Here is a 27,238-nt window from a genome sequence, read left to right on the forward strand (position 1 = left end):
AACTCTCAAAATACTTGTACCTGAAATTTTCCTAAATGCAAGGCAAATTGAGAACAAATTAACAAAAGTAAAAACAAGAGGGCTACTTTCATGAAACTTCATAAAGCTCAAGAACTTTCCAAATTATACAGTTAACTTTCCACTTCACTATAGCTATTAAACAACAATGCCAAGAAATTTTAAATAATCCTCTGTTTTCAGCATTAAACCTTTTTCCATTCATCCTCTCCACACACCACAGGAACTAAAATAAGTCCATTTGCATCTTTCTATACACTCTGAATATTTAATCAAGCACATATTAGGCTTGTAGCTCTGATGCAATTCTCACATGATTCCTTATACAATGCCCTGCAGCATCAGAGACGGACATGTGCTTTTGATGTACTGGAACACATTCATTACGTGCTCCTAGGACAACATCTTTTGAACAGTTGCTCGGTCCATAGTTGTTTGCCATCTATATCATCAATTTGGATGAAAACGTGGTTGCCATGATTAGCATGTATGCAGACGACACTAAAACTGGTAGTGCTGTAGACCAGGAATAAGGTTATCTAAAATTAAATCAGGGAGTTAGGTCAACTCTTCAAAAATCTCTTTCTTAAGCCTACCCTCCACCACCTCCAGTTTAAATTCCATGCGGAATATTTTGGAGGATCAAGAACCAAGAACTGGGAAAATGGGTCAAGAAATAGCAAATGGAGTTTTGCAGCTTGGGAAATTAAACTAGTGCAAAATTGGTACAGAGAATCCAGGGCTCTGCACAGTGTTGCACAGAGAGATCGAAGGATATAAGCACCTATTTCCCCAAGAGGTGCAACACAAGTAGACAGAGTGGTAAAGGTGTTCTGTGGACTTGCCAATTATTTTCTTGCAGGCATTTACAGGAAAAGGAAATGCAATTCTACAAAAATATATTCAACAGAGACTGGCAAACAACCAATGTGCAAAAGACAACAAACTGCAAATAAAAATAATACTGAGAACACGAGTTGTAATGAGTCCTTTAAAGAGATAGTAGATTGTAGAATCAGTTCTAAGTAGTGGTGAATGAATTATCCACACTGTTTCAGGAACCTGATGGCTGTAGGATAATAACTGTTCTACACATGGATCAGATGGGGCGTTATGTTGCAACTGTCCAAGGCAATGAAACTACATTAGGAGTATTGTGCGCTGTTTGGTCACCTAGCTATAGGAAATCATCAAGCTGGAAAGGGTGCAGAAAATATTCACCAGGATGTTACTAGTACTGGAGGGTTTGAATTATAAAGGCAGATTAGACAGGCTATATTTTTCTCTTCCTCCCAAGATCTTAGGAGACAGAGATGACCTAATTAGACACAAATTAATGAGGGGCATAGATAAGATGAACGGCCAGGGTAGGGGAGTTTAAATTTTAAAAGGCTTTCCTTTAAGATGAGAGGTGAAAGACTTTATAGGAACTGAGGAAAATCTTCTTCCACTTAAGAGTGGTGTGTATGTGGAATCTGCTGTCACGAAAAAGTAGTGGAACTGAGGACATCTGAAAAGTTTAAGTTAGATAGGTACATGGGTAGGAAAGGACAGGGATATGGGCCAAATGTAGGCTAACAGGACTAGCTCAGGCAAGTACAGACAAATTAGGGCAAAAAGACTATTTCCATTCTTTAACTCTATGACCTTTCCTTTCTATTATTCTACACCGAATGAGTCTTAAATCCTGTTTCATTTGCAGCTCCAAAATTCAGCATCAAATCAAAACTTAAACAGTTAACTGAAAAGCCACAAATGTGGGATTTAAGAGGAGCATCTGTTTAAGATTACAGATTAAATCACAGATTAGTGTGCTAATAAAACTATTAGATTGATCTTAATGTGACCCATTTACTCCTATTTGAAATAGTAACCCAGCCAACTATTTGTTGTCAGTTCATAAAAAACACATAAGCTGCTTCAGAAACCTTAATGCCAGATAAACACTAAACATTTAATGATTAGCTTTGAAAGTCAGTCTATATGATGCACAACTATACCAGCAGCAGCTATCCCATCTTCAATCTGCTGGCACTCTGGATTGACCTGCAAGGATTGGCACCTGGTTTTACAACCAGTCTTCTGCAATATTAGAAACCCCATGCACCAATCAGATGTTGACTTAATTCCCCATTTCTTCACATCTTCATTCACCAAGAAAATCAATAGTGGCAGAATTAGTGAGGGGTATGCTGTTATTTTAAAGGCAATGCCAACATTAAGGAACAGGAGTAGGGCATCTTGCAAAACATTAAATGTGGACAAGACCCTCGGTTCAGATGGGATTTATCCCAGGATACTGAGGGAAACAAAGGGTTGCTGGGGCTTTAGCTGCAGGCGATATCCCAGAAGACTGGAGAATAGCCAATGTTGTTCAGTTAAGAACACTGGCTACAAGAACCAACCAGGAAATATAAGCTGGTGAGCCTGATAGTGGGAAGGCTACCATTAAGATTCTTAGGGGCAGGATTTATTTGCATTTGGAAAACTCTGACTTATTAAGATGCAATCAGCATGGCTTTGCTCAGGGAAAGTCCTGTACTTTCTGAAGTGGTGTATAACAAAGTCTGGACTGTAAATGTTGTCTACATGGACTAAAGATTAAGTCACATGGAATCAAACTCTAATTCAAATTTGCTTTGGCAATTGAAGACAGAGGGAAGAGGTAGAAAGTAATTTTTCTGACTGTAGATCTGTACCTATTAATGTTCCGAAAAGGTCACTGGTAGGATCTTGTTTGTACTAGGATGTTAACTGGATACGGTGCTGCACAATCTTTTGTTGTTTTCTCAAGTGTTAGAAGCTAAAGGGGCAACTTGATAGAAGTGAATAGAATTATGAGACCCGTATTGTGTAAATAATCTTTTTCCCCAGGATGGAATTGTCAAATACCAGAAAAACTGGAAGTTTAAAGAAAGAAAGAAAGAGAGTTTAAAGAAAGAAAGAGAGAGTTTAAGGAGATTTGAGAGGCACGATTTTTGTGTGTTTTTTTTAAAAAGAAACAAGAGCCTGCCTGGAACACTGCTAAGAGGGGTGGTAGAATCAGATGCAATAGCAATGTTTAGAGGCATTTACACAGACAAATAAACAGATAGGGATATGCACCATGTGCAGGTAAATGAAATTAAATTTGGATCATGGTCCCTATGGATATGTTGGGCCAAAGAACCAGTTTCTATCCCGTGACTTTCTAGGTTTCTTGTGGGAAAACTAATAGCAAGATTGTACAGTTTAAACTTTTTGACTTTTCATCCTTAGGTAATTTGGATTTTAGATACAGATACAATTTATCACAAAGAATTTGAATTCTGTAAAGTTTGAGACACAGCTCAAACAAGATATATATTCAAAACTTTCATTCTTAACAGGGATTCGCAAACTCAGAAATGTGACCTACAAGTTCCCATAATATCAGTGGACAGCTCTGAAATATATCACGCAGAACAAAATCCCATATTTCTAATATATCAAAAATTTTATACAACCTACTGAAAAGTATCTACACCAAGAAATTCATGTTTGGATAGGTACAATTAAAATTGGTTCATCCAAATCTTAGAATAAGACCAATCCCAATTTGGCAAAAAGCTTGTTACAGTTTTCACCTGCAACTGCTAAATTTTTGAAAGACTGGAAGAACTACCTGGATGGGTAGGCACTGCTTACACTACTTACGATTCATCCCAATGTCATGAAGAGTGAGTAAGACTGGCCTAATTCCTTTAGATGCACCACGCACTGCAACGCGAATAATACCAAATGGTGTTTCAACATCATGCTCCTGTGAAAGAAATATGCATAGCAGCCAATTATTACTTAGTCTAAAGTCCATAAAATTCTGAAACATTCCAAAATTAATAAAACTCAATTGTTAATATATCACTATATTGAGAACTGTTCAATTTGGCCAAGAGGTCAATATTTGTTTTGAAGAATGAGCATACAATCAAGATCTTCCTTTTTCAGAGTTGAGCTTTTGAACTACCTGTATGACCTGTCATTTTTATGGTGCGAACTTAAGTCTCAAAGGTGCACGATAGTTGCGGCATAGCACGTACGGGCCAAATTGAGGTGGTAGGGCCCAGGCAAGACAGCAAAAAATGAACCATTGTTGCAGCAGACTTGGAGCCAATTCAAAGCGGGAGATCCAAGGTGAGGCAGCAGAGCCCGGGCCCGAGAGCATATCCAAGTGGCAGGCCCTGGGTCAGAGCAGGATTGAACCATGTTTGACCGGATTAAGTGCCAGGCCAGAGAGAAGAGGACAGGGTGCTGGGGCCAGTATTCAGCTCGTTGCTCGGCAACGTTTAAGCTGAATTAAGGCTGTGGTCTGCCACTAACAGATTCCTGGCTGCAGCGATGACCAATTTTGTGGCTGTGAACTTAGTTCTAATGTTATTTGCTTACTTTTTATTGTTTGCACAATATTTTGTTTCTTCTGCACATCGAGTTTTTTTTAAAAAATTGGTTCTATTTGGTTTATTTGCTTTGTGGCTGTCTGTAAAGAGAGGAATCTTGAGGTTGTATACAGTATACTTTGATAACAAAATGTACTTTGAACAACTTCTTGCATCTGACACCTCTTATAGCTAGAGTTGATTCATAAAGGCATAAATGGAGCGGTGAGCCAACACCTCCCAGCCCCCAGAGTGGGGATGGGTAATATGAGGGGGCATAATTTAATAATAATTGGAAAGATTAGGCTGGGGAGCAGAGACACACACACACATACACACACAGAAGGGGGCATGGCACACACTGCCAAGAGTGGTTGTAGAGACAGATGAATTAGGGACATTCCAGAGATTCTTAGACAGGAACATGGAAGATGTACAGCTACATCCTCAGAACTCAACCTGCCGTGCTCTGGAATTCACTGAACTCTCGACTTTTATCTGTTTCCTGATTTTACCAATCTGAGCTTACACATATGCCCAATGTGGGCTGCCAGTCCTCAATTCTCTCTTCCCAACCTCCACTATCTGCAGATTAGGAAGTGGGATGTCTCCTGGCTTTCACCAGCTGCCCACTGCCTCTCAAATACAATGCCCTCCACCCACAAGCCAGGTCAGGAAGGACTGGGAAACACATTTTCAAATGCAAAAATATGCCACTCTCCTGCCCAAGAAAACTGAATTTGATGTTTCTATATGGCTGGGGTGTACCAGAATTTCTAAGTAGTTATCAACATGGACTACATAATTAACAGTATTAAAGATTAGAAAAAGGTAAAGATTAGCTTTGTCACATGTACAGTGAAATGTATTATCTTGCATCAAATCAGCTAGGATTGTGCTGTGCTGTAATTGCTGCCATGTTTCCAACACCAACATAGTCCACAGTTCACTATCAAAGGAAGTTCACGAAAATGATTCCAGGATTGAATGGCTTGTCATATGGAGAACATCTGATGGCTCAGGGCCTGCATTCACTCGGATTCAGAAGAATGATAGGTGACCTCATTGAAACCTATCAAATGGTGAAAGGCCTCAACAGAGTGGATGTGGAGAGGATGTTTCCTATGGTGGGAGAGTCTAAGTTCAGAGGAGACAGCCTCAGAATAGAGGGGTGTCCTTTTAGAATGGAGATAAAGAATTTCTTTAGCCATAGAGTTGTGAATCTGTGGAATTCATTCCCATACGTAGCTGTGGAGGTCAAGTCTTTATGTATATTTAAGGCAGAGTAAGTAGATTCTTGATTGGTCAGGGCATGAAGGGATACAGGAGGGAAGGCAGGAGATTGGTGCCGAGAGGAAAAACGGATCAGCCATGATGAAATGGTGAAGCAGACATGATGGGCCAAATGGCCTAATTCTGTTCCTATATCTATGGTCTTACGATAAGTCTTTGTAATATGGGAGAAAACTGGAGCACCCAGAGGAAATCCATGCAGTCACGGGCAGAATGTACCAACTCCTTACAAGCAGCGGCAGGAACTGAACCCCAATCTTACAAATGGAACTAACCGCTAAGTTACTGTGCTGCCACTTAATTCTCTACTTCAGGAAATAAACACCTGAACGATTAGGAGTCATTACTACCATAATCAATCATACCAGTGCCCAAGAGCAGGGCAAGCTGCCTCAACAATTATCACGCAGATGCACTCACATCTATTGTGAAGTGCTCTGAGAGTTTATCATGGCTAGAATCAACTCCTTCCCAAAAACCTGGATCCACTGCAATTCGCCCTATGCCACAACAGGCCTATGTCGGATGCAATCTTACTGGCTCTCCACTTGGCTTTGGACGACCTGGAAAAACAGCAATACCTAATGTCAGGCTGCTGCATATTGATTCTATCTCAGTACTCAACACCATCATTACTACTGTACGTCCATCAGCTTCAAAACCTGGGCATTTGTACCTCCCTCTGCAAATGACTTCCTTCGGGAGACCACACAGATCGAAACTAACATCTTCTCCAACCTGAATAACAACGCAGGTACACCTCAAGGACGTGTGCTTACCTGCTGCTCTACTCTCTCTACAGCCCTGACTGTGTGCATAGGCACTATGCAAACACCACATATAAATTTGCCTATGACACAACTATTGTCAGCAAAATCTCAGGTGACGAGGCAACATAGGAATGTGAAAGACTGGCTGGTTGAGTGGTGTCACAACAATACTACTGGACTTTAGGAAGGGGAAGTCGAGGAAACACACACCTGTAAGTTCTTGAAACTGCTGCCACAAAACAAAAATCATATGTCAGTGATCAGTGAACTGACAAATGTTTTGCAACAGCAAGTCAAAAGACTGCATAACAATGTTTTTAGTCTGTTTTATTTTTTTCCAAAATTTGATGTTTTTGTGATAAAGACTGCCAGTGCTTTACTCTGCTTAACAATCTTGAGCAAAATCTTTTCTGCATTGTCTCTTCTTGTTTATCACGCATATTTGATGTTGCTTTCAGCTTTAAATTCATGAGTTCCCACCAGATTCTGCAGCTTCCAAATGTCATTTATGTTAGGTTTTTGCTCCAACCTTCTATCATCCTCGCCATTCTCAATCATTTGTTCTTCTGCTTCAGGACCATACTGATGGAATAAGCTGCTATAATACTTGTTATTCTCACCTCCACTTTAAATGGCTTTAGTCATTGTCTCCCAGGTCTACTATTTTGCTGATTCAAAAAGATTGTAGAATATTCAAATGAAAATAAAGAGTTGTAGTTAGCATGTCCTGCTAAATATATGATAAACATCCTAAGCCACTTAATCACAAATACCAAGTGTTGACTGTCTGGGTCAATTAAGGATCTGTAGCTTTTGCTTCCTAATTCCTCTCCCAACTAACCAGCCTGTAAAATCAGCTTATATTACCCAATCTCATTATTCAATTACAGACTACCAAACTGTATACACAAAGAAGGGTGAACATGTGGTGGCAGCTTCCAAATGTCATTTATGTTAGGCTGTTTAACACACTAATCAATATTAGCACTATCTTGAGAGTAGGAAGTGTTAAGGGCAACAATCCAATGTAAAGAAAGAAAACTCACTTCCATCTGTTCCCAAAAATCCTCAAAAATAAAAAGTGCAATCTAGACTGACGTGCTGGCAAAGAATTTCAAATGAGACCCAAATGGATTCCAGTTATCAGCAAGAAATGGAAATTAGATTAGCCAAATCAGTACCCAAAATTTGCAAAAATTTTGCTTCTATTTAAGTGTTGGTTGTCAGCTTGGAATCAGCAGTAGATAATATTTTTGCTTTACCACCTTCCATAAGCAACAAATTTGTTAATGTCTTTTCATCATTTCTATACAACAATCCCATGTCAGCCTGGCTGTTTTCAAGCTGCTTCATGATCCTGGAAACAGATGCCTTGCAACTCCTCCTCAGCATTTAAAATTAGGCTGGAACAATTTTACTTCAGAACTGCAGAAGGGAAGATAAAATATCTCTCCCAAAAATACCTGATAACACAAAAAAAAAGTTGATTTCAAGACAAAAACAAACTGGATGTGTGCCACTAGCCAACTAAAAATGGGGACATACAAAAAAAGTTGGACATTTGGATTAGGTAAAACCTGGGGCACAGATTTAGAGTGAGAGAGGAATGATTTAAGGGACAACATTTTCCACACAGAGTGGTGAGTATATGAACAAGCTACCAGAGGAAGTGCTTGAGGCAGGTACAATAGTACTTGGATAGGTACATGGTGGGGCTGGTCTTAGATGGATATGGGCAGAGCTTGGAAAATTAGCCCTTGCTGGGTGGGCATTGTGGTCAGCATGGATTTATTGGGCCAAGAGGCCTGTATCTGTAATATATTGTTCTATGATTCTCAAGTACTAGAAACAATACTTGATGCAGTCTTTAACCAAAATGACAAACTGATTCTCCTTCCACTGATGTGTGTGACATTAAATGTTTACAGCATTTTATGTTACCATGTCAGATTTCCAGCATCAACAGTTCTTTGGTTTTCATTCATAGCTGATATTCAACATGGGTTCATATGATGTACAGTTACTTTGAATGAAATACTGAATAAAACCACATATCCTTGCAACCAAAATATGTGCAAAAGTTAAATTTCATTAATGGTCTAATGATCACAAACTACTGATTTGTTCTACAGTAGCTGAGGTTTTAAAAATATCACATTCACTACAAGTAATCAGCAAAAATTTAATACAAAAAAGAAAATATTAGAAATACTCAGCAAGATCTTCCGATAAAAAACATTTAGTTTTACTCTGCACAGATTCTTGCTAGACTTGGAGTATTAGCAATATTTTCATTTTTATTCCAGATTTACAGCATCTGAATTTTTTTTGATTTTCACATACACAATTATCTAATTGATTCAAAACACCACACACTTCAAACAAAGTTACCTTAATATCATGTGCGTAGAAGCTGTTAGTATTTGCCTGTTGCAAAAGAAAAAATTAATGTAGAATTCATAAGAGGCAAGGAACAAAGCTCCTGGATGAAGTGATTTGGTTATGAGAACCAATGGTCCCAGATTCAATCCAGATTTGTCCTGGTCATCTACAATGTAAATAGTTCTGACATTTGGTCCAGTACAATGTATTCAGTTACTCTCCCCTACTCTTCAAAATAAAACCTTCCTCACTTGCTTTCAAGAAATATCCATCCTTTTGCTGCTGATTTTTTTTCTCTATTGAAGATAAATCTTTCACTGGATTATTTGCTCTCCATGTTCATGACAGTTTCATTAGCAAAGAATGGTAGAATTACAATGGCTTGCTCTGTTCAAAGAACGGAAGTGGTTTCTTTCAATTTGTTCTTTTGATGACTTAAATGAACATACACATTTGGAGCAGGAGAAAGGGAGCAAACAGCACAGACCCCTCATTATGATTCAATAAGTTCACAGTTGATCTGACTGCAACCTCAGCATATCCCACTTATGCTCGCGCGCTCTCTCTCTCTCTCTCTCTCATAACTTTCAATCAGCTGGAGAATTAGGAATCAATCTACTGATGCCTTAGAAGTATTCAAAAGCATCAATTCCATCATGTTGAAAAAAATTCAACTAAGTCATTCAAAGAAGAACATTCTTGGCCTTGCTATTTATCCTTAAAAGAATGAATCCCAACTCTAAAGATTCCGTCAAGAACCCTTGTTTACTCTCAGCACAAATTTAAGTAGGATTCAGTAGTACTACAATTTGAAAGTCTATTCCCAGCCTAGAAATTTCCATTCAGTACGAAGATGAGGGAATCAAAATACAAACACTTAGCTCTCTGTTCTATTCTTTTCTTCACCAACATCTTAGTCTGCTTATTTTATCATTAGAGCTTCCGAAGATTCTTTCATCTTCTAATCTTTAAATATGATGTTGTACATTATCTTCTCTCAGAATCCAAGTGTTGAAATTCACGTTCTTCTACTAGAAATTTATTCTCTGGAATATCAAAACAGCTGGAAAAGACTTTAGCCTTTTCTGCATGAAAACATTACTTCTTGATTGAAATTTTCTTCCACTTGTGATTCTTTCAATTATTGCTTTGCTGTAAAGTACAAATCCATTCTTCAAATAGATCAAGGGTTTTCAACACAGTTTTTAGATGACTAGAGAGTCAATCGCTATTCATAAATGATGAGCAAATCCAACACTTGAGATTTTAATTACAAAACACGTGAACTTTCACGTTAAGACAAAACGGGTTTGGCACAGTACAAGCTTTAAAAGTCCTGAGAGAAAGATTGCACTGATTTCTTAGGATATGTAGAATTTTGGGATTGGTCTACAATCAAATCACATACTTAGAATTATGTTAAGACTGCAAACTTCATCAGCAGTTCAGATTAGCACCAAGTTCTCAATTTAATCACTACTACACAAAGTACAAATTGGCATCTTTATCAGTTAAACCTATAAAACTAATTTAACAAAATTATGAGAACAATCTTGAGAAGCAATATTGAATTTGAAGAAAAGGGCAAAGCTTGTTGATATTTAAAGGTTTATTTCAATATACGGGTTCCAGAAATAAGGTAGTGAGCAAGATGCAGAAACACTTGCAGGCATGTCACCAAAATTCCTGTTGAAAGTTTACTTAAAAGGATAATTCAATCTTCTTGGTTATTTCTTCACAATGTCCTGACTCAAGAGGCCTACTTAATACACCTTCTCCTGGTTCAACAGTCCCAGTAGTTAAGTTTGGTCCATTTTCATTCTGCACTCTCCTTGGCAAATATATCCTTTTGGGTAAGGAGACAACATTATAGGAAAGATGCCATATTATAAGGAGGGTAAAGAGCTAATCTGAGGATGTTGTTTTGAGATTATTTATTATCAGAAAAGTTTAGTTATCACAGCAAAGGACATCTAGGTGGAAGTTATATTCTTCAGAAATTGAGTCTGAATTAAGGTGCATAAATCCAAGTGCCCTGGATATCACAAAAATAAGACTATTTCCTTTCGCAGAGAAGTTAACGATTGAGCAGAAATTTAAAGGAACAAGGGGGAAGGATTACAGTAGAAGTAGAGCTCTAGAATTTATAATCTGTCAAAAACAAAAGCATTAGAAGGTGAAAACGCCATATTTAAAATGTCCCCAAATGAGCATTATAGAGGTATTGTAATGCTGTGCCCAAGATCTGAAAGGCAGTATTAGTCTTAAATGTTCATTTCTAAAATGGCATAATCCAAATGCCCTCGTGCTGCATGAGCACAAGATCTCTACATTTTCCTCAATCAAGACTAATTTTTTTTAAATGCTTTTCAATTTGAGCTTTTATCTTAAACTTTGAATAACACAGCATATTGTACTTGTTACATGCTTCCATTATCATGGAGGCACTTGAGAAACTTCAAACTACTTCAGTTGTCATCTGCAACATTTTATCTACCCAGTAAGGCCAACAGAAGAGCACTTGCTTACCATTTCAGAGAAACCAGAATTTTCCACTAGAAGCTGTCTGACTTCAGAGAGGGCGACATCTTGTAGAGCCATCGTGCACACTTTCTAGAGAAACTAGAAAAGAATAAGATGGATGACAATTAAATGAAATTGAATTTCTACAATATTTACATTCCTATAAAAATTACTTCATGAAGTTAGAGAAATGAATGCCCAAAAATAAAATTATCAACTCAAAATGCAAACTTTCATAACTTGCACTTTTAACCACTGCTACACACATTTAGCTACAATATTGTTTGAAAGTTAGTACAATATAATGAAACTTCGGTATTAAGTCATTAAAGTTTAAGTTATGAACTTTAAAAAGTTCGTAATACTGAAGTTTGATCAGCTTAATGCATAATTATCAAGCTCATCTGACCAATGTAGAGCATAGAGGTGTACATGAAGTTAGAACAGACAATTTAGACTGAAATTATGAGAAGTGTCAAAACACCTTCAAATTATATTTAAACTTGGAAGCATTGGGATGGCCACACTAGTTAACCATTAAAACAGATTTACAACTGTTCTTTTATAAGTACAGTATCAAAGGGTAAAACCAAGACATTAAAACATACCGTAATCAAATTCCAATTGACTCAATAGCCTGCTTAATCTGACGGAGGCAGGTTCTGCTTTATGAAAACAAAACTAGCCTAGAAATTCATATCAATCCCTCTGCTCCAGAATTGTGTAATAAAAAATTTTATTTGAAGATACAGCGTAGAATTGGCCTTATTGGCCCCTTGAGCCGCGCTACCAACCATCAATTCAATCCCAGCCTAATCATGAGACAAGTTACAATGATACAATGACCAATTTACCTACAACCAGTGTGTTCTCGGACTGTGGCGGGGGGAAAGAGAACCAGAGGACCTGGAAGAATCCCATAAGTTCATGGGGTGAAGATATAGACTCCTTATACATGATGCAGGAACTGAACTCCGATCTCCTATGCCTTAGAAAACCTACAGCCTTGAGCTGTAATAGCACTGCACTAACCACTATGCTATCGTGGCACCTGGAAGTGTTATCATAATTATTTCCAGGTTGTTTTACTTCATTCCTATAAGTCACTCCACTTGAGCACTTGATAATTCCTTGTTCAATTATATTTGGGGTGACATGCTCTTCTCAAAACTCCTTTCTACAGCACTGTACAGCAAATTTAGACCAAATTGCCTGTTTATGGACTGATATTTAAAACATACCTATATAGAGAGGATAACTAAGTTTTGAATATCACAGTGATGGACTGAAACCTTACAAGTTTGTACTTCTGGACTCTCCCCTCATTAATCCAACATGAAACATCAGCCATTGGAAGCCTCCATCTCTATGGATCATAACACCATGATGAACATAAAAGACCACAAGCCTCCCCAACCTAAACAACTCCCTTCCTACAATCAGGATCATGCCCCTGTGAATCTAAAAGCCCATTAATTGAAGCCACTTTCTCCAACACATCTTGTTTCCAGCACCAAAGCCACTCTCATCTCTAATCTTCTATAAAGTCGTCATGGAGGAAGATATGGAGATATGGAATATTTAAAGATTATGGAGGTCTCAATAACACATCAAAATTCACATGAAACATCAAACATCTTTAATCCAAAAGAAAAATCACCTCTACATGTGATGTGGCATGCACTGTCACAACTAAAGTCATCATTGTTCCATATGACAAAGATAAAACTACAGTCTATTGGTTAGTCATACATTTGATTCAAATTTACAGGTACATTAAACATGTTAGGGCTCTGGATGGAAATAGCTTAACCAAAAAGGTACAGATGCTCCTGGTGATTAAAGGGAGGCAAGAGGAAGCGTTCCATGTATAAAAACCTTAACTGACTAGCTAGGACATTCTGCTGACACATCACTAACTCTGCCAACAGTTTTATGATACCAGAAAGAAATATCAAGAGTTAAAATCCTTGTTAAACAAGAATTGAATGGAGTAAAAATATTATACACATCACAACAATACTTTGAATTAATCTTTCATGTTGGTATAAATGTTTGTTTACTAGTCAGATTACTACTGGTATAAAATTTCTTTGTTGTCTAATGTGCTGAGATTGCAATACCAAAAGGAGGCACTGCCAATAACAAGTTGAAACGGCTCCGAAAAACTAGATACACCCCGCTGCCATTGCTGTATTGTTAATCATAATGATTTGTCAAATGAAGTTTAGGAATACTGAATATACATGCAACCACACAATCAATATTTGCTGATGGGAATAACCAAATCCTGACTTCTGCGAATTATAAAACACTCCAGATTATATGGGTCTAGAAATTATTCTCAATCAAGCCGTAGAACTACATTTCATTAAATTTTATAATCTGGAGTGTTTTATAACCAGTCTGAATCGTATCAAAACTGCCTTTAACAAGAGGAATGGAGACCTAAAATGATGAAATATAGTTAAAACTTGGCTTCTTTTGTACTCTGAAAGAAACAAAAGTTGACAGACTAGTCCCATCAGACTCTGATCTGATAGCAGAATTCTATAAAGGCCTGCTTCAGGAATAAAATAGGCCATAATTACCTGGTTATGCCTCACTGTCTGGAGGTGGTGGTGGTGGCTATTGCACAGGACCGAAAGAAGCTGCAGAGGGTTGTAAATTTAGTCCGCTCCATCTTGGGTACTAGCCTACAAAATACCCAGGACATCTTCAAGGAGCAGTGTCTCAGAAAGGCAGCATCCATTATTAAGGACCTCCAGCACCCAGGGCATGGCCTTTTCTTACTGTTATCATTAGGTAGGAAGTACAGAAGCCTGAAGGCACACACTCAGCGATTCTTCCGCTCTGCCATCCAATTCCTAAATGGACATTGAACCCTTCCTCCATTTTTTGATATATATCTTACTTCTTTTTTACATGACCTTTAATCTATTCAATATATGTATACCGTAACTTATTTTTTTTTCTTCTGTATTGCATTAAACTGCTAAGTTAACAAACTTCATGACACATGCTGGTGATAATAAACCTGATTCTGATTCCTGCAAGTCAGAGAAATTAGAATATTCTACAATAGTCCCATTAGCAAATTGCTTGCTTCCCATCTCCACTGACATTGTTACAACCTACTACCCTCCACAACTAATCATACCCCTTGCCAACAACAAACTGAGGATAATCCTTCCACTTAACCAACTCTAGACGCAGAGCTTCTACTCACTCTTGGTAATTTGCCCAACTGCCTTCTTAAACAGCTACAGCAGTAGACAGGGTTTTGAGGTTTTCAAATTAAAGACACATTCAATTGTACTGGTCTCTTTGCATCTAGATATGGCACTAACTACCCAGATAACATTGTTTTAATGGATTTTGACACAGAAGAATCAAGGTCCCAGTTCTCCCAAAAAGAAACTTGTTCAGAAATTTAAAATATGGAACATATTCAAAGTACTTCAATTTTAGCTATGTCCTGACAATCTAGGTTGTGACAAGTCATGTGACATACTTTTCATTCATCCATATTTTAAGATGGAGAAGCAAAATTGTTTCCAGATGCATTAAATGGTTAGTGGAAAGGGACATGATTGGTAAATTGATTTATTGTTGTCACAGTACCAAAGTGCAGCAAAAAAAAACTTTTGCATACCATCAGTTACTTTCGTTACAACAGGGCACTGAAGTAACACAAGGGAAAACAATTAACAGAACACAGAATAATGTTTTACTGTTACAAAGAAAGAGCAGTGCAGGCAGACAATAAGGTGCAAGCCCACAACAAGGTAGAGTTCGATGTCAAGAGTTCATCTTATTATAGTAGGGGACCATTCAATGGACATTACAATGGAATAGACAACATCCTTGATCCTGGAGGGATATGTATTCAGGTTTTTCTATCATTTGCCTGATGGGAGGTGAGGAGAGAAAGTCCATTGTGGGTGGGGTCACTGATTAATGTTGGTTACTTTACAGTGAAAGGAAGAATTGTATTCACAGTTCATGGAAGCAAGACTGGTTTCCCTGATGTGCGAGTTATGTCCTTAACTTTGCAATTTCCTTAAGTGAACAGTTTGCTATAGACCTTGGAGGAAGTGCATTCAAGGAAGTTCATGATCTTGCTGAATGAAGCTTCAGATACCCACATTTATACTCCTATGCCCCTTTTGTCCCTTACAATAGTTTTTAATTTTCTCATTTCTGAAGGCAAGGAAGTTATTTCAAAACAGAGCATACAGCACAACTGCTCCAACACAAATAAAAATTTGGACTTCACTATATTCCAAATAGATAACCTACAGTTTAGATTAACTGAACATAATCATGTGGGTGTCAAAAAGGTTTCACTTATGCCCATGAAATTGGCCACTACAAGCAGCCATTATACCAAAACAATACATGCCACTGGTTTGAAATCTATATTTGAATTATGCTTATGCAACATATCCGATTAAATCAGCAGAAACAAAGTGTTCCGCACATGCAATGTCGCTGCATATTGACTTGGCTTAATGCAGCAGTCCCCAACCACCGGGCCGTAAAGCATGTGCTACTGAGCCACGAGGAAGCGATATGATTTGGCGATATCAGTCAGTTGCACCTTTCCTCATTCCCTGTCACACCCACTGTTGAGCTTGAATGCACGCGAGGTCATTACCCACGCATCATCCATGGCAGCGTCAGAAGAAGATCAACTCCTCAAGCTTGCAAATGACAGCAGGCTGAAAAGTATGTCTGACATAACATCTCTGCTGGCATTCTGGATCAAAGGCTAAATATCCTGAGATAGCCACGAAAGCACTGAAAACGTTGCTTCCATTTCCAACATATCTCTGCAATGAATGCAACGAAAACTAAATTGCGGAATAGACTGGACATAAGGAACCCCCTTCGAGTATCGCTGTCTCCCATCACCCCTCGATGCCACCGTCTCGTTGCAGGGAAACAAGCCCAGGGCTCCCACTGATTCAGCGATATTGGTGTGTTGCAATGATTTTATATGTTCATACAAGGAAAATATGTAATGTTTAATATCCAAATGTTACTTAAAATGTTATGATGCTATTGACTTAAGTGACTTGTACAGTAATTGACTTATCACTATATTAAAACGAGGAAAATATGCACTGTGTGTTTAAAATTAAATTTGTTAGATAAACCCTTTTAGAAACAAAATTGAGTGTATTAGCCACTAAAAAGTGACTTATAGTTGACTGATCTTCTATATTCCGGTTGTGATTAACACTCCCCCCCCACCCCCCAAACAGAATCGCCAAAAACGATTTGTAGAAAAAAAAATTCGGCACATACACGCATGCGCACACAGGTGCCCGTGCAAGGATTCATGGTAATTGTAATCTTCTCGGGGTAAAGACAACGTACTTGATGGTTACTCTTGTCTGTTGGCAACCCTACCCCACCACCTGCACCTGCGACCCCCCCCCCCCCGCCACCGGTCCACAAGAATATTGTCAATAATAAACCAGTCCACGGTGCAAAAAAACGTTGGGGACCCCTGGCTTAGTGCATCCAAGATGATGATTCAGCACTAGCCCCTCCATTAGGCACACAAGACCTTAATGATTCAGCAGCAGAAAATTTCCCCTTGCTCCCTACTCATCAAATTCCAAAAGGGTCTTTATTAACTTGCTGGTTGCTTTGGTGACTATGTTTTATAGATAGCATTCTTACTGGTTGCATTAAAGCCTAGAATGGAGGCTTCAATGCACAGCATTGCTGGAGGAAAAGGCTTGTACATTCAGCTAGCTCTATTACAGGCACAATGGCCTAATTCTGCTCTTATATCTTATAGAAAGCATTGTCTGGCTGCATTCCCCACCATTCAGGACATCTTCAAGCTGCAGTGCCTCAAAAAGGCTGTATTCATCCTTAACAACTCTCACTGTCAAGACGACGACAACTTCTTGTTATTCCATGAGGATGGAGGTGCAGGTGCCCAAGGACCCAATTAATTCAGTAAGAGCTTCTTTCTCTGTTAAGATTTCTGAACATTACCTCAATATTCCCTTGCTCTTTGCACTATTTATTCTGTAATTTATGGTAATTTTATGCCTTTGCACTAAACTGTGGTCTCAAAACAAGTTATGTCAGAAGACAGTGATAAAAAAAATCCAATTCTGAATAAAGGGGAAGAGATATGAAGACCATATCATGGAGGAGTAGACTGCTGAATACAAAGATAATTTTGATCGTAATTCCATACCCTTTCTCACAAAGCTACAGTTGCAAGAAAATGTTTTTTTAACCTGGTTTTCTGCATTACTCACAAAACGTGATCTAATCTTCATGCAAGTCACAATAATAGACGAACACAATCGCCTAAACTAGTAACAAACTGTACTTTTCATGTCTTTATTTAACACAATGTAATCATTCAGTGCAAGATGGGAAAAGTATGTGAATCCTTTTGTTCACTAATAGACCCTCCTATAAGCAGCAATAACCTCCACCAAATGTTTCCTGTAGCTGCTGATCAGACTTGCACAATGGCACAGGGGAATATTAGACCATTCCTCCATACAAGACTGCTTCATTTCATAAATATTTCTGGGATACCTTGCATTAACAGCCTTCTTTAGTTCATGCCAGAGCATCTCAATTGGGTTAAGGTCTGGAATCCAACTTGGCCATTCCAAAACACATATTTTTTTCTTTTTTAACCATTCTGTTGTTGATTTGCTCGTGTTTCAGATCGTCTTCTTGCATCATGCAACTTTTATTAATCTTCAAATGATGGACCGCCACCATGACCTTCTCATGTAAAATGTGTTGATACAAATTTTGAATTATTCTTCCCTCAACAAGCGACAGCTGCGCTGTCCAGACCCTGAGGCAGCAAAGCAGCCCCAAACCATGACGCTCATTCCAACATGCTTCACAGTTGGGTTGAGGTTCCGGTGTTGGTGTGCAGGGCCCTTTTTCCTCAAAAAAAAAGCACTATGAATTTCTGCCAGAAGTTCAACTTTTGTCTCATCTGTACACAGAACACTGTCCCAGAAGCATTGTGGAACATCCAGGTGGTCTTTTGCAAACTTGAGACATGCATCAACTTATTTTTTTGGAGAGCAGTGGTTTCCTCCATGCTGTCCTTCCATGAACGCCATTCTTATTCAATGTTTTTCTTATAGTGGACACATGAAGGGAGTTTAACAAGTGCTAGATATTTCTGCAAGCCTTTTGCTGTTACCCTTGGGTTGTTTTTCACCTCCTTCAGCATTGCATGTTGTGCTTTTGGTGTCATCTTTGCAGGATGCCCACTCCTAGGGACAGTAGCAACAGTATTGAGTTTCCTCCATTTGTAGACAATTTCTCATACTGTGGACTCATACTCAGGTCTTTAGAAGTGCTTGTGTAGCCTTTTCCAGCTTCAGGCATCTCTACATTCCTTCTAAGATCCTCTGAAAGTTGTTGCACATAAATGGATCTTCCTTAACAGCAGTTTCTGTCAGTAACCTGACTGTCTTTTTTTAAAGACATAGCTCCTCTACAACCTATGCCTCCAATCTCAACTCATTGACTGGAACACCTGACTCCAAATAGCTTTTGTAGAAGGCATTACCCCAGAGCTTCACATACTTTATTGAACCTAGACTGATTGCTTAAATAGTGTACAATTGTTTGTATGTTTAACTTAGGCAGATTGTGTTTCTTTATAATTGTGACCTAGATGAAGATCTAATTACAACAACTTCAGGATGAGGGTCTCTTCAGGAGCAATTATATCAAGCTGGCACAAGGTGGAGATTGGCATCATCACAGGATGCACTATTTCAGTGACACGGTTCTCCCTAGCCACGAAGATGCTCACCAAATCAGCTGAACCAGAGTGCAGAGGGCCCAGAATGAATTCCGCTCAACGGCAACCACCTATCAGGGCATTCATGGATGACCTCACGATCACCACAAAATTAGTCCCAGGCTGCCAGTGGATTCTGCAGGGGCTCAAAAAGTTGGTGGAGTGGGCCCAGATGCGTTTCAAACCTGCCAAATCAAGATCTATGGTGCTGAGAAAAGGGAAGGTGGAGAACAAGTTCCGGTTCAGCATTGCAGCCGCAGCTATCCCAACCATCACAGAAAAGCCAGTCAAGAGCTTAGGTAAGGTTTTTGTCAGCTCTTTAAGGGACACGATATCCATTCAGGTGATCTGCACCGAGTTGGATGGCTGGCTGAAATCTGTGGACAAGTCTGGCCCACCTGGGAAGCTCAAAGCCTGTGTGTATCAGCATGGCATTCTTCCTGGAATCCTGTGGCCCCTTCTCATCTATGCAGTTCTGATCTCGACAGTTGAAACCTTAGAGAGGAGGGTTAGCAATCACCTCAGGAGATGTCAGGGGCTGCCAAAGAGCCTGAGCAGCATCGCACTCTATGGACACAACAAACTGCAACTGCCCTTCAAATCCTTGGAGGAGGAATTCAAGGTAACAAGAGCCAGAGAAGTGGTACAGTATTGGGACTCAAGTGATCTGAAGGTGGTTAGAGCAGGGATCTAAGTAAGGAATCCAAGGCAGGAAGTGGAGGGCAGAGGAAGCTGTTCAGGAGGCAGTGGCAAGGCTACATCACAGGGGCCTAATGGGAGTGGTCACGCAAGGCCGAGCTGGGCTAGGATTCTTTCCAACTCCCCAAATGGGCACCAGAGGGAAGGAGAGGCGCCGCCTAGTTCAGGAGGTGGTGAGTGCAGTAGTGGAGGAGATGAGAGCCTGCAAGGCGGTGGGAATGAGCAACAGGGAGCTTGGACAAGATGAGAGAATGTGGTTGAGAGGAAGGTGACCTGGGCTGAGCTTTGGAAAGTCGAACTACACCACATCCAATTTCTCATCCAGGCAGTGTATGATACGCTTCCAAGCCCACCAAACCTGCACACATGGGCAAAGCAGAGTCATCTGTGTGCCCACTGTGCTCCAAGCGAGGAACCCTGGAGCACATCCTCAGCGGCTGCACAAGGACACTTGGTGAGGGACGGTGCCAATGGAGGCCAGATCAAGTCCTGAAAACCATCGCTGAAACCGTCAGCACAGGAGTTGAGTGGGCGAAGCTGTCCCGACCCTCCAAGCAGACCATTGCCTTTGTCAGAGCTGAGGAGCAGCCAATACCCGCCAAAAGAACATATGCAGGCAACCTGACCTCTGTAAGGGACTGGCAGCTGTTGGTGGACCTCAAACAGCAGCTGAAGTTCCCCAATCATATCGCAGCCACCACCCTGCGACCAGACATTGTTCTTGTGTCTGAGTCTACTAAGCAAGTGTTGCCGCTGGAGCTGATAGTCCCATGGGAAGATAGCTTGGAAGAGGCCTTTGAAAGGAAGCTCTCCAAGTATGCAGGACTGGTCAGCAACTGTCAGCAGGCTGGATGGAGAGTGAGGTGTCTCCCAGTGGAGGTTGGTTGTAGGGGATTCGTAGCCCGTTCATTAGCTAGAGCCTTCAGCAATTTGGGCATCGAGGAAGAGAGGAAGAGGAGAGCCATCCACCGTATCACCGATGCGGCAGAGAAGGCCTCAAGATGTCTGTGGCTCAAAAGAGGGGAGCCATGGAGTCATAAGTAGCTAGCCATCTGGACACAAGCTGGGGTCTGATCAGCCCTGGCTGGGTCACCTGGAGGAGGGTGCATGATGTTGAAAGATCAGAAACACCCGATGATTCCAGGAACATCACTGAACATGTGTCCAGATGCATCAGTAGATGTACACAAGATCAGACCACATTTTATGAGTTATTAATATAGAAAACCAGGTAAATGCAAAGACTTCACAAACTTTCTTGCAACTACTGTTTAGTCTCAAACATCTATATTGGTATTTGGATTCCATGCAGCTTGGAAAATGGACTAAGAGATTTTGCAAAGAAATTTAATATGCAAGGCAAGATTAAAGTTCTCAAACCTCACCCCAATCTGCCCTTTTCCATAGAACAAGTTATGGACTTATGACAAAAGTGCTGAGTTGCAATGGTCTACCAAGAATGTGTGCTTCCATTTGAATTTTCACCCTCCCACCTCCACAAAAAGCACATGAAAGCTGAGATTCCCATCTACACCAAGAGTTTTACTGACTGTTTATGAATCTTTTTCACAAATATGTCTTGCATTAAAAAGCAAGCAGGATAGTTAAGGGTTAAGGGTTTTTAATCATTGACCACAAGTTGTGAGGAAAGGTACCAAGTCACAACAGGGAATGACATTAGGGTAACTGAACTGAGGAAGATACAATTTTGAGTTCCAGGAAAATTAAAATAGAAACCTAGGGCTCAAAAGGAATGCCAATAAGACATAATGTAAAGACTTTTACTCCTCATGTATATGAAGGCTGTCAGTAATAAAGTCAATTCAATTCAATGCCAAAATAATGTTAACTCCAAAATACTGCGGTATCAAGAACAAATTATAAACCCTACATGATGCAAAATATTAAGAGGCTTGAATAAAGAAACATTCTCCCCATCCATCCTCGCAATGTAATTCAGTTTTAGAAACATATTCCTCATTAAATTATCAAATTCCTTGTTGCTCATTTACAACCAGAGAAAATAACATGGGGGGCATGATTTTAAGGTGACTGGGGGAAAATATAGGGGGATTTCAGAGTTACTTTTTCAGTTTAAAAAAAAAGAGCGTTAAATGCATGGAACACACTGGCGGGGATAGCTGTAGAGACGGGTACTTTAGGGACATTAAGAGGATGTTAAAAATAGAGGACTATGTAGAAACAACTTTACTGTGCTGGAATATTCTAAGCTCTATGAAAATGAATACCAAAAGCTTTGTTTTGGATGCAAAAAGATTAATTGTGAAAAAGAAAATATCTCTGAACAGTAAACATTTTTCTCTATTGCTTAGATGCTCAAAATACATTTTATTATTAGTAGATAAATAAAACAAGTGAAACTGGCCTTTAACATTTGTAGTAAAGGCTAGAGAAAAATTTCATCCAGTGTTATTGTGATGGACATACATCATGCAGCAACATCTGCCATGTTTATAAAGGCAAGCCAGGTATAATCAGTTACAATTTTGTAAACTCTACCCCTAACTTGCTGATACTCACCTTCTGGGCTCCAATACAAGTGCACAATTTAATATTGTAACAGAAGACAATAAGATAACTGTTCCCCTATTCTCCAGCTGTCAGGATATACAAAGATAATTGGATCAGGTGGGGCAAAGAAACTAGGCTGAATTACTCATGACTGCTGTTGAAGTTGGCAGTAAATGACACGTTCTATTGTTCAATGCCACATTGATCTTCTGTCAAAATAAAATACAAAATTCTATAAACTCCCATGAGTATTTTTTGTGGGAAGACAGCAGTTAACACTTCAAGATGATAACAGCAACTGAGAGAATTTGAAAAGTTAAGTGTCATTGACACAAATGTTAAACCATTCTCTTCAAAGATGCTGCCCAACCAGATACTTCCAGTGCTGTTTTTGTGCTTGAGGTCAAACTTCCCCTGCAGATGTTCTTGCATTTCCTGCCAAAAGGGATCATGTAACGAAAAATTAGTTACTAAGATGCAAAAAGAGCACAAAATGAATGTCTACAACTTTCACCAGCAAATGTACCAGTTCACCAGCTTCAGCTAAATTGAAGCCCAGAATCAATCAGGTTTAATATTGACATACGTCATGAAATTTGTTTTGTGGTAGCAGTACAGTGTAATACACAAAGATATTAAGAATTACAATAAAAATTATATATATTAGGTAGTACAAAAGAGCAAAAGTAGTGTGTACTGTTCATGGGTTGGTTTATTGTTCATTCAGATATCTGATGAGTATGCTGGTTATCCACACTCTCAACATTGCTGACAGACTAAAGCAACTGGTTAATTTCTGTGCAGACAATGAATGACATTTTAACGAGAGAGGCTCTGATGACCCCAGCCCCAGACAAATACCCAAACCCTAACATGCATTGAACATTGTAAACAACAACAACCAGTTTTGATAAAAGTCATGTTAAGAGTTAAATTTGGGTCACTGAATTCTCTTTGCAAAATAAAAGAGTTAACAATAAATAAAATAGTTAATTTTGTACTCAGTCTGTTTAATCAAAGATTTGTTGGATTACCAACGTGTCTATTGCCTATTTTTGATGTCAACTAAAACATAAGGCTACAAGACATACCATGGTACCAAAACTAAATTTCTGAAAGGTGAATTTTTGATGTTATTTGGTCTTGCGGTAAAGGACTTGCTGTGTTGGTAATTTAGCATTGTCTACGACTCTTCCCATAACAGAGTAGGTTGAGTGTGTTTTATCATTCAAAGCCATAATACTCAAAACTACCAAGACTGTTTCGCTGCTTTCAAACCTACATTCTGTTATGCCCTTATCTTGGATCTCCAAGTACTGATTAAATACTGCAATTCATTTTAAACATCCAATTAAGATTAACTTTCAAGGCTTCTACACTATCTAAGTTAACACAAGTTTATAACATTTCATTGTTTATAAGTGTGTACTAGCAGTTTACCCTCAAGTCATTTTTTTTTAAAAACTCTTTGATGCAGTGAAGGTTGGCTCTAGCATTTTAATTCCCCCCCCCTCACCTTTAGAGGGCTACATTTCAAAGTTTATCAGTCCAACTGTCAGTGTTGTTTACACCACTGCACACTAATTACATTACAAATTATCTACGTCATTTTTCAACACGTCTTCCTTAAGACCATTTTCCATTTGAAATGATCCAAGTTGTTTGACTTGATCATTTCCTGAGGAAGCAAGTTCCTCATTCTATCAGCCTTTCTGACAAAATTTAGTAATTGTGTACCAGATTTCAGTTCTGTGCTTTAGGACATCTTTTGTTTCTCATTTTCATACCATTGAGGAATGGTCATAAAGAGGAATAAACCAGCCATTTACAATATGAATAGTTATCCATTAGACTGCAGTAATGATTTATGGTCTGAAATAAAATCCAGTAGTGACTGAAAAATTGACATATACAAAAATAACTTCCCAAAAAAGAATCTAGTGTATGATGAAATTACCAATTTGCTGAATTAACCCAACTACTTTGCTGTCCTATAGTAAAGAAATAGGACATTCTTACCCAGTGTGCCACATTCAACTTCAGATACAGAAGTTGCTCTTTAATTGCTCTCTAAAAATGGATTGAAAGGGCACTCACTTTGCCAAAAAAAACCTACAGACTATGCAGATATCAAATTCAAACAAGTCACTGAGTTGAGTGCGCATGAACACCAAAATTCTTGTGAACTGAGATAGTTTAGCTAAACAAATTTGATTCACATCTTTCAACCAGCATCTCAGATGCATCACAATCCTTGTACATCCTGCCTCACCTCTGAGGCACACTGGAACATCGTTCCTCAATACTGACACTAAAAACTGCATCAAGAATCAAATATGAGGAAAGAAAATCTGATCACCACCACTACTATTCCTCAGTTAATTAATCAGTAATCTATGTAGAACATCACTCAAAAGAAGTGAAACATAGTAGAAACAAGAATACTCTGGATGCTAAAATTTTCCATCTTGACTTAGTAACAGTGCTGAAAAAAATTAGATGAAAGGGACCAGGACAAAGCCCCCAGACTAAGCTCGAGGGAGTTTTGACAGAATCAATGCAAGATGTATTTCATAATTAGCCATACATTCAATCCAGCTGTTCTAGTAGCCCGAATATACTGAATTAAATCAATACATCTAGTCACTCTCAATCATAAGTGATGTTTTGAGTAATGCTATCAATAATTAACTTGTTCAAATATGACAGATATAGCTTCCACAAGCATTATGAATTCCAAAAAAGATGTGGAAGACTAGAAAATCACTATCCCCAAACCCAGAGCCCAGTAAAATTGAGGTCAATGGAAAAGGTAGTTGGAATCATGCCCAACATAACATGGTTTTGAAGTCAACCATTTCAGAAAACCTTCAGGACACTGTCCAATGCCTAAATATCTTTATACACAGCAAGAGCCAGTTGCAAGTATTATGCTACAGTTGAAAGTGCTTAGTTCCCTTCCCATCTCTCAGAAAAGGGAAATTTCCCAGCTCTTTCTGCAGTTAGGTACAGACAATTTGAAGCAATGATACATTTGACCCTGTTTTATGAGAGTCGACTGACTTCTAAGTGTGCCAGGGCAGGTTGAGCAAACAGTTAAGGATGGAGTAAACCCAAGAAGGAAATCAGAAGGCCAAAAAGGGGACATACTAACTTTGGCAGAGATGATTACGAAGAATACAATAAGATTTTAAGTATATCAAGGAAAAAGAATAACGAGAGAGAAAATGGGGCCTCAAAGACCAAAGTGGATGTGGAGCCACAAGACACTGTCAAAGTCCTCAGTGAATATTGCTCCTGTTTATACCATGGATGAAGACCTGAAGGCTTCAAAACTTCGGAAGTTGATACCTTAGGGATAGTCCACTTACAGCAAAGTGCTGGACATCTTAAAACACATGAAAGCAGATAAATCTCTGGGGCATGTCTAAATTTGCCAATGGAAACTGTTCCCACGGGCAGAAGAAAGAAGAACAAGGGGGCACAAAGTGACAATTGAAAACAAAAGAACTAATAAAGTTCTAACTACTGGCTTTTGCAGGTTAGTTGAAAAACAAAAAGATGGATTTTATACAAAAAACCAGTATGTGGTTCATTCCAGGGAAAACAGTGCAAGAGGAGTGAAAGATTACTGGAGACAGATCTAAATGCGATCTTTAAAAGTATGCAAAACAAATCAAAACCCAAAAAACTGATAGTATTACGATCTGGATAACACTTATATGGAATCAACGCAGACTCAATCCTCAAATGGCCGCCATAAACTTCGATTATAGGAACTCAACACACCAGCTGTAGTGATTGTTAACGTTAAAATTTTAATTGCTTTGACTTCATATAATACCTCATTCAAATTGTACTTCAAAATCAGAAATAGTTGATGATTAAGTGTGACAAGTAGTTAAGAATTACCTCTCCAATCGCACAGAACGTGCCCCGCTGCTGCCCCTTTAGTCGGACTCAGGTAAATCAGTTGCTGAGCATTGCCACCTGGACAGAGTAGGCGAGCACACGTCGTCCTGCAAACCCACCAATTGGACACAGGGCACCCAGCAGTGGGCGGGATTGTCGCTTAACTGACAGGCCGGGTGCGCGAGCCCGGACAACCGACCACGGTTAAAACGGTTGGACTTGGGCGAAGCGGATTGGCGTCTGGGATTTGAGTGACGTCTCGTTTCTTCACAACAAAACCAGATCCACGCGCGTCCCTGAACCTAATTACCCATTCAAAGTACAACCCCCAATTCAAAAGTTACAATAGACGCTTTTATCGATAAACTACGTATTGCCCAGTACTACAGTTTTTGCAAGAGTCCCTGGGTTTTCGTTCCTGGGAGAGAGAAATTGCCAACGTTAGCTTTAATGATAGAGTTCAACTGCCTCTTCTGTTAAATCTGAGGTCTGCACACACGCACATAACATCAGGTATAAACTAGTGTGGGAAATTAAGAGGCCAAGGCAACAGGGTCCTCGGAGCATGGGTCTCCAACAGTCAGAAAAATGCTATTAAAACATGTTATTCACAAACACCAGAAAATCTGCAGATACTGGCAAACACGCAAAATGTTGGAGGAACTCAGCAGGCCGGGCAGGATTAATGGAAAAAGAGTCGGCGTTTCGGGCGGAGACCCTTCATCAGAACCCATGTTATTCGTTCCTCTTTCCCCCCCCCAAAATGAACATTCGGAAAGATGGGCGGGAGAAACTAGTTTGTTATTGAAGGCAATTACACAACCGATTCAAGTTTTCAGCAACTGCAGATTTTAAAAATCTTTCATTTATTGAACAGATCTGGCTGGGAGAAGAGA

The 27,238-nt window shown here is 39.2% G+C and overlaps 1 protein-coding gene across 4 annotated transcripts in view; it reads right to left on the minus strand.

The window, feature by feature from the left end:
* Positions 1-27,238, minus strand: part of LOC134351549 (protein NDRG1-like) — a 64,219-nt gene that overhangs the window by 35,654 nt on the left and 1,327 nt on the right. The window contains exons 1-4 of one of the 4 annotated variants that reach the window (XM_063057843.1): positions 26,343-26,391; positions 11,387-11,479; positions 8,867-8,902; positions 3,694-3,799 (exon numbers count right to left, since the gene is read on the minus strand). In XM_063057843.1, the coding sequence (XP_062913913.1) occupies positions 3,694-3,799; positions 8,867-8,902; positions 11,387-11,458 (214 nt within the window). In that variant the 5' untranslated portion in view covers positions 11,459-11,479; positions 26,343-26,391. Of the gene's footprint in view, positions 1-3,693; positions 3,800-8,866; positions 8,903-11,386; positions 11,480-26,342; positions 26,392-27,238 lie in introns of those variants that run through there. The other 3 variants (XM_063057833.1, XM_063057862.1, XM_063057853.1) reach the window with 3 other exon arrangements.

Source organism: Mobula hypostoma, chromosome 1 (genome assembly GCF_963921235.1).
Source record: "Mobula hypostoma chromosome 1, sMobHyp1.1, whole genome shotgun sequence".
In the NCBI taxonomy this organism is placed as follows: Eukaryota; Metazoa; Chordata; class Chondrichthyes; order Myliobatiformes; family Myliobatidae; genus Mobula; species Mobula hypostoma.